The 17,128-nt window shown below is 42.0% G+C and overlaps 1 protein-coding gene across 1 annotated transcript in view; it reads left to right on the forward strand.

The window, feature by feature from the left end:
- TXLNB (taxilin beta) overlaps window positions 1-13,925 on the forward strand; it is a 34,871-nt gene extending 20,946 nt beyond the window's left edge. Inside the window, exons 7-10 of the mRNA XM_071740733.1 lie at window positions 3,012-3,086; window positions 8,443-8,535; window positions 9,612-9,707; window positions 10,799-13,925. Of these exons, the coding sequence (XP_071596834.1) occupies window positions 3,012-3,086; window positions 8,443-8,535; window positions 9,612-9,707; window positions 10,799-11,638 (1,104 nt within the window). The 3' untranslated portion in view covers window positions 11,639-13,925. The remainder of the gene's footprint in view (window positions 1-3,011; window positions 3,087-8,442; window positions 8,536-9,611; window positions 9,708-10,798) is intronic.
- Window positions 13,926-17,128: the final 3,203 nt, after the last annotated feature.

Below are 17,128 nucleotides of genomic sequence, written 5' to 3' on the forward strand. Positions count from 1 at the left end.
GTAACAATTCCTTCTATACCATTTTTACACCCCCGTGCATGACTTTTGCTGCAGGACTTACATGCCAAATGTCTTTAAATGAAAATTTTTGTATTCTTTTATCTCTTTGATTAGTCCTTCAAGGCTCACTTTGATGTCTTCCTAGGTAGTTCTTCCATTTAGGAATGTTTTCCCCTGTATAAAACTTCTTTACCTCAGACAAGGAGAGATGTCTCCTCTTGCAGCCTCTGTACATCACAACTCAATAGGCAGATTGTCTCATTTCTTGCACAATTCACTCTACATGTGCAACAAAATAATACAGTGCCCTGTGTAAGGAACAATGGTTCATACTGTATGGCCTGCCCAAAGGGTCAGCTTGACCTAAGGATGCAATTTTACTATCATCCCATAACTGGTCAGTGCTACTTGGACTTTCTCCCAATACCATACATTTTTAGCACTTGTAATGCAAACTTTGATGTGCAATTAATTGCAGTTTAAAGCCTCCCTGGCTTTCAAGTATATTACTGGAAGGCATTGATCTGATTTCTACATGACTGGAATTTACAGAGTCTGGCAGCAAAAAGGGAAGCTTAATTTTCACTATTCCAGTCCCTAGATCCCTGTCATTAAATGGGAATGTATGTTCTTGGGAATGGGTTCTTTTAGTCCTGAACATGGTGTGACTGCCTGGCCCTGCAGCATCTATCATAGATCTAATAATATAGTGTAGCATCACACTTCACTGAAGTGCTGCTTTGTAAACACCACATGCAATATTTATTAATTTCTTTATACTTCAGCCTCCTTGTTACCACTTCATAGCCTGTTAATAAATGTATCAGTTCTTCTGGTTCATTTTCTCCTATCTTAGAGTTTGCAGAAGACCTAAGGCTGCATAAGAGTACATGCTAATTTCAGCAAGCCTCTCTGTGGCTTGCTTCCATTACAGAATAATTTATTAACTCTTGGATTTTTACTGACTGCAGAAGCTATGTGGGTCAATGAGAGAGAAGAATTTTATTAACAGGCAAAAGAAGCAACTTTTCTTTGCCTTCACTGTCCAGCTCTTGTGCTGTGTGAGAAGATATGGTGTGGAAGGTGGGACCTTTTCATTATTCCAGGCAGACTGGGTAACAGGGTAACCCTAGTGGATATTTAAGTAATGCAGATAAAATCCCAGTTCTTGGAAGCAAAGGCTGGACAGAAAACTGAAGGTTTTCGAAGCACTTTTCATTAAATTATTCAAACCAGACACCATATAATTCCTAAAAAAAACAACCCACCAAGCAAACCCAAACATGTGGCCATCAATGAAATGTAAAACTTGCAAATTGAGATTTTATCCAAACTTAAGAAAAAAATATCTTTATGTGTGTAAAACATACCGTCTCCCTAGAAAAGAAATGCATGAACTGAGTTTTGTTTAACCCATGCCTACTCATACCATGTCTTTTTACTGGCTACAGCATCACCTTTTTGAAATTTTAGTCAACAAAAAATAAAGTCAAGAATTTGAGTTATCTCCACTGAACCAAGTATCAAATTAAATTCTCAAAGTAAATATTAAGAGGCAGGTACAAAACAAATAGAACATGGAATTTCTTCATACAATACATACTTGAGCAATAAAACTTTCTTGTCTAGGAAACTGTAGATGGTAAAAATTCAGTGGGTCCAGATCAAAAGACCACATTGATGGGAGGAATATTTTTCTAGAGCTAATATATATACATATATATATATATATATATGGGCAAGAAGTCCAACTCAGGGTAGGAGTTCATTATGGCATTCAGTCAGCATTTCTGAGGTACATGCTCAGCTCTTTTGCCAGGTGGTATTCAAGTAGTTTACATGTGTTATTTCCAACAAAAATGGCTGAAATAAAAGTTTCACTAGGTATAAAATAAATTTTCTGCATGTGGTTCTGTTCACCTTTCACTCCTAACATGAGAGTGGGATGTATTGACTTACACAGTGCTTTTATTCTCAATGTAGTTTCAGTGCCCAACTGTGCTATTTTAAACAGTACAATTTAATCCCACAGAAGAAATCCCTGTGGTAAACTAACTTGTTTATATCTCATTTCTCAAGCTATCATTAGCATTCTTCTTCTGAAATATATTTGGCCTAACCATTAAAACGTTTCATAAATGTTTGGTGGGGGATAAGCACATTTCTTTAACACTTTAGTAAAGGTTTCCTTCTTTAAGATTAAACCAATTTACAGACTATTACTGCACACTTTGGAAATGCTGATTCAAGACTGCAGCCTGGAAAAGTCTCTGTACACCTCATCCCTGCAATTCATTCAGCCTCAACCAGCCCTCCCATCTGCAGCTTGCACATCAGAATGTCATTTTGCAAAATACCCTGAAATAGGGAATCAGATCTTCCCAGGAGCAGCCAAGAATGAAACTGCAGCCAAGCTCTTCCTGGGCTGTCTCCTTGACCTAAGTGAGGCATTTATCACCATAAGGTGGAATTCTCTGCTGATGGCATCTTTGTCTAAATGGCACCCTAAGATAATAGCCACCATTAAATGTATGACATTTACTATGCATTCCCTTTCTGAAAGCTTGCAGATTTTTTGAGGCACAGCTGACTGACCATGTCTGCATAGTAAGTCCTGATCATTACTGCAAAATGTTTGTTATTCACTAGAGAGTAGGAATTTGGCCAGAACTGTGCTGAAATGAAAGTGTCAGAAGGCATCAGAACCATTCTGTATAAGTCTGGTGAAGATATGGCTCAGTACCACACTTCTTACAGTCCACTGCACTGCACACTTCATTCCAAGCAGATTTTGAACTCCTGTTCAAATATGTCTTTTCAAACCAAAAGCCATATCCCACATCTCAGGACATCACTATATACTCTGTCTTGACTAACTTCTCTAGCTACATTCATCTGAAAGTTAGATCACCCTTTATGAAGGTAGCACTGGCAGAGGTAACTGGAGGATGAGGATGTGCAACTGACAAACCAAGGTTCTAACCATTTTCTCTCTGTTGACCAAAACACAGCTCCTGAACCAAGCTGCAGAATGGAAGCTCCAGGCCAAAATGTTGAAGGAGCAAGAGACTGTCCTCCAGGCACAGGTGACTAAGGAGAGGTGATTGCATGGTGTGCCTTTGTTTCCCAGTTTTTAACCCATGAGGCACATTCCAGGTAAAGTATCCAAACTCCTTTCTATCTATCCCTTCTAGTCTCATTCTACATCCCATAGACTACCACTAAGCAAGCAGATTATTTTCAAGCCAACTGTAAGGTAATGCCCATGCTGCAAATCACACGGTGGCAGGTGCACTACTCCCAAGTTACAAGCAATGGAACAAGAAGAAATGGCCTCAAGTTGTGCCAGGGGAGGTTCAGAATGAATATTAGGAAAAATTTCTTTACTGAAAGGGTTGTCAAGAACTGGAACAGGCTGCCCAGGGAAGTGATTGAGTCACCATAGATGTATTAAAAGCTGTAGATGTGGGGCTTAGGGACATGATTTAGTGGTATTCTTGGCGGTGCTGGGTTAGTGGTTGGACCTGATAATCTTTTCCAACCAAAACAATCCTATGATTCCATGTGGGTTGCTCAGCTTCGACAAGAGGAGTCTCTGGGAAGACATCTGGGAAGAAGTCCTTCAATATTCAGAGTGGGTTTATAATGTAGATGAAGAGAAACCTTTTAGCAGGATGAAAGGTAACAGTTTCAATCTAAAAGTGGGTAGATTTAGATTATATATAAGGAAGAAATTCTTCAGCGTGAGGATGGTGAGATAACGGAACAGGTTGCCAGGGAAATTGTGGATACCTCCTCTGTGGAAGTGGGGCTTGGAAGGAAGACCAGTTTGGATGGGGCTTTGAGCAACCTGGTCTGGTGTGGGGCTGTCCATGGCAGGAGGGTTGGAACTAGACGGTTTTTAGCGTCCCTGCTGACCCAAACCATCCTATAGTGCTACAATTTATGATTTTTTACAATGCTCAACCACACAAAAGTGTGGGTTCCTTGGCTTAATTATCTGCCCTTCAGGCAGGTTTCTAATTCAGCAAAGCACTGGAGTACATATATGACTCAAAACATATTTACCAAACTGGAACTAATGTGCTCATGTGCTTTTCTGAAGTGGGGTGTGAAGGCAGTGTTTCCATTATCTTTAGTGGGAATACTGCCTACTAAAGGCTTTAGAAAAGGAGACCTAGGTTTTCAGTGTTTGTTTGGAATTTGAAGCATTCTATATATATTACTTGCCAAAATTACACAATTGCAAGAGTCAGGCTGGAGTGAAAGGTAGTAAAGCCAAGGATCAGGCAGTATATGCTACACATTGAGAGTAGTGCAATAACCAGCCTCGAATACAAGTGAGAACACCGGGTGATGTGCTGGACTTTCACATCAAGTAGAGGCAGCATTAGTCAATTTTCCTAGACTTACAGAGTCATGCAGATTTATCTTCTTTGACCTGTCTGTGAGGAAGGTGCAGCCTCCAGCAGAACTTTGGAGAGGGGGAGGTGTGAGTCCTTTGGCCTCTCTCCAGATGCCCATCTCCTCACCCTTCAGGAAGCCTCTCCCAGCCTCGCTCACAGTGAAGCGTACTGGTAAGTTGTTACAGTTCTGCCCTTGTGGATGGCCTATTTCCTACCTGTTGAGCAGTCAAGAAAAGCTAGAATTAAACTGATAACCTGTGAACATGTTAATAGAGGTTTGGTCCTTGATGTGCTTTTTTCAAAGGCTAAGATAAGTTGATAGCACACAGAAGAATATCAGGCAAAGTGATGCTGACACCAGTTTGACAGGTTCTGCAATCAAACCTCAAAGGCCTCCAGCTGAGTCTGTCCTGACTGCAGACCTACTCCCAGTTTTCTTCTCAGAGTGTTTTTAATTAAACTTTTAAGTTCAACCAGAAAGAGTTTTGCATGCAGGCAGACCTCTGTAGCCATTTTAATGAACCTGAAGTAACAGATAAAATCTAGAATATATTAAGCATACATTTGAAACAGTAAAATTTTTTTTTAGAAAAATCCAGTCAAACAAGTCTGCAAAGGCATTGATAATACATGTGCCCCTTGGAGGCTTGTGTAGATTAAAATTAAGTGATTCACTTGCTGAAATGAAACGTGGGGTTGGTTTTCCTGCTCAGGTGAGTGAGATATCACTCCCTTTTTAGAGATGGTAATTAACACCTAGGGTTTCCATGAGGGGCCGAAGGAACCAGGGGACACCACCTTTATGTCAACCTGTCTCTGGGCATCACAATATGCCTAAGACAGCCAAATCCAGCCCTCCAAGTGGTGACAGGAGTCTGGCACCATCTCAGGGAATATACCCAAACTGTGGTATGCTGCACGTCCTCCCCAGCCATGTCACTTAGGCAGACATTTTTTAGCTTCATGCTTGAAACAAAACAAGAAGATGAAAGTCAGCCAAGGTCTTTAATTTAAAGTAGGTGGTCTAGTACAACCACTGGGCACTGGCAACCAAGAAGAATGTAACAGAGCTAAAGGGGTGTCCTCACTGTAGCACCCTTACAGTATAGTGATGCTGAGATGCTCAAAGCCTGGCACTTTCTACTTCTCACCTGACAACAGTGCTGCCACTGATCCCCCTGCCAACCCTGTCTGGGGAGCTGGGCAGGCAGTGGGCAACATCAATGAGGTCTTTGTCTCCCTAACCAAGAGAGAGTGAGAGACAGATCTCACAGCATGTCCCCAGCTGCTATGAAAACCTTCATTTATTAATTAAACTGAAGGAGCTATGAGCCCCAGCTGGGATCAGAATTTGCCCTGCTCAAACCTGAAAGGTTTTAAATGTAATTGAACAGTAAGCAAAAGTTGGGAGAGAAAAGAGGAGACAGAGAATTGAGGTGAGGTTTTGTAAGACGATGTCTCTGGGCTGAGAATCCAAGATCTCTGGCTCCCACTCCTGCACCTGGCTTTGTGATGCTCCTGTATTTCTCCTTAGAGCTGTGATGTCTATTCCCACTTTGTAGCAGTGTCCTACTTACGCTGTGGCACTTGGGCTGCTAAAACAAATTTCTGTCTGTGCCTTGGTCACAGATTTGGCTACAGCCTAGTATTAATACATACATGCAAGCCAGTAATACACACATGGTCAGCTAGCTCCAGTATTGGCACCAAAGAACTCTGCACAGCCTGACCTCCCATGCCTTCACCCAGCTTGGTGGGGAAGAGCTGCAGGCAGTGCTGTGCTCATGGCCACTGAGCCCCTGACTTTCTTGTTTAAACCAAGCTCAGGCACATCCACAGAACACTTCAGGTATGGCCACAACATTTTCTAAGGGGCATTGTAACAAAAAACAAGAATGAACAGGAAGAATTTTTTTACACTGAGGGTGGTGAAGCACTGGCACAGGTTGCCCAGAGAAGTGGCAGAAGCCTTCCTGAAAACATTCAAGGCCAGGTTGAATGGGGTTCTGAGTGACCTGATCTAGTTAAAGATGTTCCTGCTCACTGCAGGAGGGTTGGACTAGGTGACCTTTAAAGGTCTCTTTCAACACAAACAATTCTATGATTCTATGAGAATCAATACTAAACCCACCTCACTATTAGCAGCATTTTCCAAATCTTCTTTTCCTCAGTAACTGAAGGGGAGTGTCACAGAGGGTATGTGTTGGCTGGCACCACACAGAATAAAACCTCCTAGCTAATCATGGAGTCAGCTCCCTGACGGATTGGAGAGGGCAGCCAGCCTGCAGCCAAATGCCTGAATCCTGGAGGCTGCTCTTGAACCTTCCACTGCTCTTTGCCCACCCTACCTCACCCCTAACACGTTATGCCAATCACACGTTTTCTAACTAGAGCTGCCAGGCTGGACAAGTGAAATGTCTGATCATCTAAACACTGCTGGAGGTGCTTTGGCACCAAAAAGAAGTGGTTGTGTTGTAGCTAGTCTTTTCCAAAGAGCAGATAACCTGTATCTTTATCTATATAGCATTCTGCATGACTTTTGGAGAAAAAAGAAACTACAAACAAAAGTAACAGCCAAACAAAAAAATCCCAGATTTTTAAAACAATTTTTTTTTTCCCAAAAAACACCCACATATAAAACATGTCCTACTGAGAAAATACAGCTACAGATCAACTTTGATGTTGTTATCAGTGTAAACTGATAGCAAAATATGGACCCCTAATCTTAATTGTTGGCACAATGCAGCAGATCATTCTTCTACTCTGCTTCAAGAAGTGAAGTGAAGCTGAGCTGGCAGCTGAGACTGTCAGGGGATTATTTTCTCTGCCTTTGCTGGCCCTGCTCTCAGCTGCAGTCCACAGACAGGCTACAAAGCAGAGCTGACAAGATGCCTTCTCAGCTTGCTCAAGCAGGGATGCAGCTGGAAGGAACCCAGTGTGGGATGATGGCAGTGTGAAGCAAAGGGTGGCTTTGCTTGGTGGGGCTGCACTGCCTGCCAGATAACACAGGGAGGGAGCAGCAAATGATTCTTTTTGGTGCTGCAGTCCAGCAAAGGGCATCAGGTGCTGCCTGGTGCAGCTCCTGCCCACAGCCTGAGACACTGAGTGTGAACAGGAAATATGTATAAGGGGAAGTTGTCTGCAGTGTGATGTGGGGAAGCTTCTCCCCCAGCTTTGTTGGGTGACAGAAGCAGCATAGCCAGCATGGTAGCTGGCTGGGTAGCACCCAGCTCCTTACCTGGCTTGCTGGGCAATCGAAAAGACAGGTAAGCAGCCGGGTAGCAACACTGTACTGAGCTCCTCCACTAAAGCCTGACAGAGTTTATGCCCTCAGATTAAAGTTGGAATTTAGTGGTTTGCATGGCAAAGGAAGGCTTAGAGCTCAGGCACAGCTCTGACCACACTGGCTCCCACTGTGAGTTAATCCCATTGCCTGGTCCTGCACAGCATCAGTGGTTGGAACAGCACAAGTTAGTCCCTACCCAAAGAGATGGCCCAGGGATCATATTATTGTTTTCCATTCTGTAGGTCATCCTAGGATTCCCTTCCTGTAGATGTTAGCCACAGTTGTACACAGGAAAGAGCTATACAGGACTTGTGAGGAAAGGCAAGGACAGGAAAGCTTTGTAGGCTTTAATGCTGTCCTCTTGAAGTCACCACAGAATTACCTAAGGAAATGTTTTCAGAATTGTCCACTTCTAGGGAATTCTGTTCCTCCTGGGCACCATGTGTAGAAAACCCATAGCTGCAACACTCAGGAGAACAGGGCAGCCATAATTCCCAGGTCTTTCAAAAATCAATGGCCTGGGTATTTCTATTCTCCGTCAGTTTATCTTTCTGTAATAGAGGAATCATCATAGTTTGCAACCTTAAAAAGAGTTTCAGTTCACTGATGTTTGTGCTTCATGGTCTCCAAACAGAAGCTAATTTCCATGCCCAAACACTATTTTTATTTTATTATCTATGACAAAAAGTAGAAATTCACCATCCTGGAGACTGAAATTTCTGTCATTATTTTTTTCCCCTTTTAATGCAGATCACTCTTTACTCTGAAAGGTTTGAAGAATTTCAGAAAACATTGACTAAAAGCAATGAAGTGTTTGCCACATTCAAACAGGAGATGGAGAAGGTGAGTAGCAGCTCACAACTGAATTTTGTGCTTCAGAATCTCCTTTTAGATTCTGATATTTATCACTGCAATAATTTTATCTGGGATGGGAACATTTCTGCACATTTTGGAGAGTAATGTCATCAACATCCAAGTAAGAGTAAGATCTGTGGTATATTTGGCCACAACTGACAGCAGCTTAGACTTCAATGCTGCAAACTGAACATTTCACTCTCCCTTCAAGCTAAAATTGAAATTGCTTTAGAGAACAAAAATTTAACCTAAAACCTAATGTGGTTGTTCTGTACAGACCCCTTAGAGATACCAAAGGGGGGGATCTGGTGCTGCATTTCTCAGCCCATGACTCCAGAAGTGTCCAGAGCCTCCCTGCTGACTCAGACAGATACAGTAAGGTTGACAGGGGCTTCACATCTCCCCACCAGAGTGTGTTGGTGGAACTGAAGCCCACTAACACCTTCCCACTGTTAAGCCCAAGTGGCTGCTTCAAAGTGGCTGTAATGAACGGGAATCAAAAAAACAAATAGACCCACTTTCCCAATAAAAAAATGTTCTGCTCTGCCACCAGGGCCCAAAATCCTGGTGCTGAGATGCAGGCAAGCCCTCATGATCTTCACAGAGTCCAACTTGCAGAAAGCCAAAGGAAAGAAGTTGCTATATGGCTACCAGTGTGTGCTGGAGGTGACTAATCCAGGTGGAACTTCCTTGACAATGCTGGTTCAGAAGACCAAAGCCCTTCTTTAACTTCCAAGTAATACAACACTGCAGTCTTTGTAAAGAAACAAAGAGAATAATGTCACCTTTTTTTGCCTTTTTTTTTTTTCACAATTTGTACTCTGCGAGCTGGCTGTCCTTTTACACACATAATCAACTGGTTTGACTTTAGGACTACAGACTGGAGGCTGAAATGGCAGCTACTAAATCCATCCCTTCACATAAATTATTACTTAGTGCAGCCACTAGAGCTGCTGATAGTAGCCTTATGTGTACAGCCAAATACCTAAATAAAAGGGCTGCCCTAATTTAATCTGCAGCATGGAATTCCTATTGTGATTCAGCTCTTCTTCCTGTTTCTATAGATGACAAAGAAAATGAAGAAGTTGGAAAAAGATACTGCTACATGGAAATCCAGGTTTGAGAACTGCAACCGAGCATTACTGGACATGATTGAAGAGGTGAATGGTCTTTTTCTTCTCAGGATGCACCTTTTCCCCCGCATAATGCTTAAACTAGGAGATGAGATGACCTGAAACAGCCAAAAGTAAATTGAAAACATGTTCTTGACTCTAAGGGTCTTTTTTCAATCTACCTTGATAACTACATGTCTTTTTGTTAAAAAAAAGACAAAATTTCAAACCTCTGGAGCTTTTATTTTGTGCAGAGAAATTCATTAAGTCCATGAGAAATTGAATTATATAGCTGTGAATTCTAAGTGCTCTAAAAAATGTGTGATTGTTAATTTTCATATAGAAGCAAATCGGCATTAGTTCCCTTCACACTACTTTCTTTCTACAGAAGAGCATCCACCCAGGGAGTTAACATGCACTAGCTAATGAACTTTAAATTCATGCCTTTCATTAACTTCCTGTGTAAGCAAACTCTAGAAGCCCAAAGCAAGTACTGTGGCTCACCAGAGTTTTAAACATGCAGTCACAGGGGCACAGAAGAGGAAATTCATAATCTTGTTGGAACTCGTTCAAATAAGATCAGAGGCCGCTTGAAGTTTCATCCCAGGCTTACACTGAATTTGGACCATATCTTTCTGGTTAGCTTTGTAACTTTGTGCTATTACTATTGGTATGGGTTTCTGCATCTCTTGGTTCCTCAGTGGGTACAGAAGCAAGAAAATTTTCCAGATCAGGCTGGTCTCACAAAAACTAGAAGCAAAATAAACAAAAAACATAATACAGCTCATTTGCCTCAAAATTCGCACTCCACAGGCCCACGTAGGCTTTTGGATGCCCACCTGGGTGAACACCCACTATATCTTTTCGACCTCTATAGGTCATGAACAAGTATTTCTGCAAATATTTTTAGTGAAACTGATCTGAATGAGTGTGGAGAATACTAATACACTATAGTAACAGGGATGACTTTTGTCTTAACTTCAGTACAGAAGATCCTACTTACTGTAGAGCAGTGGGTAAAACCAAGCTATCTGGCAGAGTCCTGTGAGGCTCAAAGTGTTTCCCTATTGCCAGTTCCACCAATGAATTGCATGTGCCTAAACTCAGTCTATACCTTTGTCTGATATTTTTCACCACAGAAAGCCGTGAGGTCCAAGGAATACGAATGCTTTGTGCTAAAAATCCAGAGACTAGAGAACCTTTGCCGGGCTCTGCAGGAAGAGAGGAATGAGTTGTACAAAAAAATAAAGCAAGCACAGCTTGCTGACGAGGTGAACAGAAATGGTATCTTAGAAGAAGAAGAAGAAGAAGAAGAAGAAGTAGAAGTAGAAGATGATGCAAATACAAGCCCTTCCTCCTCTGAGAAGGCGAGCATTGAGCTGCACACTACTGACAAGGGCGTACTGAAGGAGCTGTCTGAAGCTTTCCAGGTATCCCACAAAGCAGAGAGCTCCCTCCCAAGCAACAGCACCAACCCAGTGACCTGTGACACTCAAATGTGTAATGTCCTGGTGCCAGAGCTCCCCTCTCCTCTCACCCCACAGCAAGAGGCTGGGAATCACTGTGAGCAGCCCAGCACCAGCACAGAAGCGCCCACCGAACCTCTGCCAGCACTCACTGGGAGCACACCAGCGCCCACTGAAAATGCAAAAACACCCACTGAGAATATTCCAAAGCCCACCAAAAGCATGGCCACACTCCCAGAAAGGGTGCCAACACCCACTGAAAGTGCACCAAAACCTCCTGAGAGTGTGCCAGTACCTACTGGGAATATGCCAAAAGCCACTGAAAGCATCCTGGCAACTCCCCAGAATGTGCCAACACCTACACAAAACATGCCCACTCCCCTTGGGAGTATGCCAGCACCCACAAAAAGTGCACCAAAAGCTGAAGAATGTGTGAATGACCCAGAAGAGCAGTCTGGCCAAGGTCAAACCACAGAGCAAACAGGGGACACAGACATGGAAGCAGTCGACTGAGGATGCTGGGGTGTCCCGGCTTGTCTTCTACAAACCTTAGCTCTACTTTGTCCCCCAGATTGATAGCATTTTTTTTTTAAGAAACAAAAAGTGGGTGCTAAAAAACACCCAGATTTGCATATCTGCAAGCAAATACAATGTGCTTCTGTTTGCTACCACTACCCAGTAATAATGAGTCTGCAAATTTTGCTGTCCTACAACTGCTTGAAGCATATTTTCTTCATGACAGGAAAATCCAACAAAATTACACGATCTTTTTTTCCCCCAAGTATAAAGAATCATCTCATTTAGCAAAATAATTTCAAAGTGTTTACGTTTCATGTTTCAAAAATCAGTGCTATCCAGATGCATAAATTTAAAGGGTCATAATTAATTGTATCTATTTGTTATGACATTGCATAAAAGATGCCCAACATGGACACATAGTTACTTTAATCAATGAGGTGGAAGGAATGTGTAATCACAAAGTAAAATATTGAAATCATAAATGTAGTCAGCCATATCCACGGAGAGGTGAAATAACAAAAGGTCAAGTAAGCTACCACTCAGCACTATGTGGACTGAAGTCTCACAAGCTCTTAGCCTGATTGTGATTTTTTCTTTTCTGCTTAGTGTTCTAGAAAAACTATTGTTTTCAACAGATCTTCAGGGGATCTTTTCTAGATTCCTTATAAATCACTGTAAACAACACCAATTTCCAAACTGATGGCAGTTCCCAAGGTAGAGGTCACAACCCTTCTCCATCCAACAGAAACCTACTAGTTTTTCATACCATTTGGGATCATGAGCCCAACAGAGAGGCTCATGACTGTTTCCAGCCCACAAATGAAAGTACCAAGATGTATTTCAGAAGAAACGTGACCATGGTTCAGAATGGTGTCACTTCTCCCAGTCCCAGCCACAAGAACCTTCTCACCACAGCTTCCTCCAGCCCCTGCTGCGTGTGCTGATGCTCCCAGAAGGGCAAGCACACTTGCCTGTCACCCTCTTCATTGGAGTGGAGCACAAGAAAATGGCTTAGAAGCAAAGAGGAAAGCAGGAATCCCTCTCACAGACACCTTCAGGGACTGGCTACATTCTCATCCCCTCTCTTGTCTAACAGGCTCTTCCTATCTGCCTGTCAACATAGCACTGGTTAATAACATAGCCACCTTGTCAGAAACTGCTTGACTCTGGCATCAAAAACAAAGATGAAGAAGGTACAAGGTGAAAGAGGGTACCAGCCCAAACATCTCTCAAGGAAGAAGAGTAAGAAGGAGTTTTAAAAGAAGGTTTTAAATGTTTCTGTTTGTACCTTTCTCATCCCTATCTCTGAATTCAGACTGAGAATTTTGGAGTCAAAGCTGGTTAAGATTTTGAAAAGTGCAATTAAACAAGCCCTTCAGAGGCTGGAAGGGGAAATGCTACAATCAAACAAACCCATGTTAATAGACAAATCCCAAGACATATCCCAAATCCCTGAAGACAAAATTACTCATCCAAGCCCAAGCTGAAATACAAGACAACCAAGAAAACAGATGCCATCTGTGACAGACAGGGGGAGACTGTGGTAACAGAGTCCTCCTGGCATGTTGGTCTCCAAAAGAGAGGTTTGACTCTGCTTGCTGCAGATGTGGTCTGCACAGTTATTGCATTTGTCTGTGTCTGCTCTGTTTGGTCCTGCCTTTTCAAGAGCTCACAGTTGGAGTATACACAGCATGATTTGCAACATTTTGTTGCTCTGATTATGGCCTTATGAGTAGCTCTTACAGATACGGTTTTCAAATGCAAATGCCTTACATTAGTTATGAAGATCAAAAGAGTTTATTTAATGTCTTTAATCACCTGAAAGTAGATCATTCAAGTCTTAGTTACCTTAAGCTCCTTTTATAACCAGTAGAGAAGAAAAGGCATCTTTCAAGGACAAGTAATCTCATGGTAAGACTGGCATCCAAGGCAGAAGAAATTACTTTTGCTCTGAAGATGCTATTTTTCTTCACTGATTCTAGAGCCAGCATAGGACAACTACCTTAAATTTAAAATGTCTGTTATTAGGTATCAAAATTAGGCAAACCAAACATTCAGATTCAAAGCCCTAAATGACTGGCCATCTCTGAAACTAAGCCACTTGCTTGTCTGTGAAAATCTTAACATATAACTAATCCTTATCCTACAATAAAAAGTTATACTCACCTGGTTTATATTTTATAGTTTCCATTGACCTGAGTCTGTAGAAATCTAGTTTCCATTACAAGTTTTGTTTGGTGTTAGGATGACTTAAAATTAATGAAATTTATATACCCATTAATTGTTGGGGTTTTCTTCCCCTCTTGGTTTTGTTTGATTCTGTTGACATTTTAGTAATTGCATGTAGCCAACTTCTTTCTCTTCAAGTAGGCCCTTAGAATGCCTTTAATTGTTGAAGTTTTCTTACATAGTCAAATATTCAATTATATAACAATAATGATCACCATGGTCTTGTAACTTTAACTTGGTTCTATTTTGCATAATCATTATGGTTGCATCTTTAATTATATAATGGTTTCCTCATACCTCCCAGCTTCAGCAAGCAAGGAGACAAGAATCCTACAGAAAAAAACTTCCTACCTACTCATGATTGATTCTTACAGCATCATCTGTCCTGAACAATTACATGGCCTTCTGGGAAAATCACTCCCACTCTATTCTGTCTTCCCCATTTTCACCCTTTTAAGTGGTGCATCTAAAACTGAACTCCCATACTTGCAGCTCCTATTACTCTGTACAACTCCTACTCCACATACCTGTTGCTTTTCCTCTTTCATACCATCTACCAGCTGCTTCTTATCTCAGCAGTTTCCTCCTCATTCTCAGTACATACACACAGCACAGGAGAGTGACCCTCCGTGCTTTTAGTTCCAGGATTTGGCCTCATCTGTTTGCAAGAGATGGGAGAAAAATCTGTAGGGAAAAATCTGGCTGATCCCAGGCTGAATGAGGCATTTATAGGCACACTGTGGGAATGGTTTATCTGTAATCTTACAGTCTACAGACCTGTGGGAGGCTGGACTACCCTCAGCAGAGGCAGAAAAAACTGTAAAATTTAATCATGCTCCTATTTGTCATCCATTGCATCAGGCTGGCAGTGTAAACCACTGTCACCGTCACAGATTACTGTGTCCTAACCTGCTTTCGCTCATTCTTCTTCAAACTTAATTGCTGGCCTCTTGCTCTTCTTGTACTGGTACCCAGTACAAAAGCTGACTGTACAGCAGCAGTGCCCTAATGAAAAGCCTTTGGGATTGCAGTAGATCAGCTCTACTGCTCTTCCCTCTGGTTCCTCCTCACTTAAGACTCAGAAACCCAGCACATTTCTGTGGTGGTTCAGAGGCAGTAAATAACAATGAGATATGTCTTCCCTGCTGTTTATCCTTATCATCATTCTCCTACTTATACTGCCAGTCTTACCAGTCCTGGTGTGTACTGTGGTTGCCTCCTTCAGTCTTGCTTTTATTTCACACAGTTATTCCCATACCACCAGGCACAGATTTGGGGAGAGGAAAGGTGGTAACAGTAGCTTGATCCTACTTGCTAAAACCATCCATTGCTTCACTGCTTTCGAATCAACAACAGCCTTGATTTGCATAAGATGCAAGGAAAGAACAAAAATATTTCCCCTTTCTGTCTGTCTGACCTTTGACACCTCAGAAATTTAACAGCTCCTTTGCTGAACATGTAAACCAGCATTTTTCAATAATCCAGAGCTAATCCAGATGTGGGGGGATTTTCATTATGACAGCCAAAACCAGATCACATGATGCTAACATGACCCTCTCACCTAATTTCTGATCCCTGTGGCAGACCACAGTAATGATAAATCTTGTTGATGAGAGATTAGTAAGAAACAGCTGATCTGTTTCAGCTTAACTTTTCCCACAATTCTGAACAGAAATACACACAGATGTGGAATATATGATCCAGATGATGAAACTCCATCAACAGTGCAAGCAGCCCAAAACAGGGACATATAATAAAATACAGTGCAGCTCTTACTGTAAGCTTCACTACTAATGTCATATTTAAATTCACTTTGTCATCAGATTGTAATCAACAACATAAGCAGCAGTCACTGGATTCACACCCCCCCTCTCTATTTGCAATGAGTATCATTGAACTCATCCATATTGAAATGAGACTTTTCTTTTTACTTTATCAGGAAATGACAGGAGGATTCATTCCTTTCCTGGGTCCACCTGCCACACCATTGCCAGGCATACAAACTTGCAACCATTATCTCTGCTTATCTTAGCTGAGGACCAAGCACAAGGAACAGAGATAACGCTGCCCACGAGTCAGTCTGACCAGCTGAGGCATAACAACACAGGATGAGGGAGTCAGAAAGACAGAGAAAAGCAGACATGGAAATCAAGTGTTTGCTGCACTGGTGGGCTCCCCTTAACCTGAATTTTTTGCACTGATATGTTTCATTACTGTACAGTCCTTGGCTTTTTCCTACTTACAAAAGACTCACCACATCCCTTTCCAAGATGCAGGAGGAAACAATGGTTGTGGATGCAGCAGGACAGTGCTGGGGCAGCATCCAGACTCCAGGGAAACCCAGAAACATCAGCATCCATAGCCCCCAGTGGCTCACAGCTTTGCATGGCTGACAGCTCAGGTCACTTTGCAGTCCTGTCCCCTTGTCACACCTGACCTAACACAGGGAGTCAAGCAGTAATTGCTTGTGGGCTATAGGTGACTGAACAAACTATGGGCCAGCGCCCCCTCCACAGCCACAGCAAGGAGCGAGGGAGGATCTTTGGCCTAAGATCCCACAACCATGGGAGACAGATGGCAAAGAAAGATGCCAGGGTGTATGCTGTTTGTGAGCAATTTTCTATACCAGCAAAGCAGCTTCCACATTCCTTATATTTGGAGAGGGTCTGAAAGAAAGGGCATATGAAAAACCAAAAGAGGTAATGGCTCAGAAATAAGCCCAGAATAGTGTATTTTACATCTATATAACATGTGTTTGGAGGAGGCTTGTAAGGGTTGTGCTTAAAAGAAAAAGAAAAGCAAGGCTTAAGTACAAGACTGTCTCTAATAAAGTTTGTAGGATTCAGCTTTGGGGTGCAGATGAAACTCCTGCAATCCAGCCTAAAAGAAAGGCAACCTTAGAAAAACACTCTATGCTCAGCACAAAAAAAGATTCCAAAATTGGGCTAAGAGGTCACACCTTGTGGCAACTAGCCACAAAAAAATGCAGAGGTGAAGATAATATCTCATGTGCACTGATCTATCTTAATAGTATATTCTTTTTATCTGGGGGGGGAGGAAATAGGGGTAAAAAGGATGTTCAGGAAGCCTCTTATCTGCATAGAATCACATAGAATCACAGAATCAAGAAACATTTAAAGTGGAAAGGACCTTTAAAATCAGCAGTCAAACATTGCATGTATCATTTTATTCAGTGGTTATCAAAACACAACACAAAGGGTTCCTTCAGGGGATCCCAAAATGCTGTTCAAGATT

This window comes from Heliangelus exortis, chromosome 3, assembly GCF_036169615.1.
Source record: "Heliangelus exortis chromosome 3, bHelExo1.hap1, whole genome shotgun sequence".
Taxonomy (NCBI): domain Eukaryota; kingdom Metazoa; phylum Chordata; class Aves; order Apodiformes; family Trochilidae; genus Heliangelus; species Heliangelus exortis.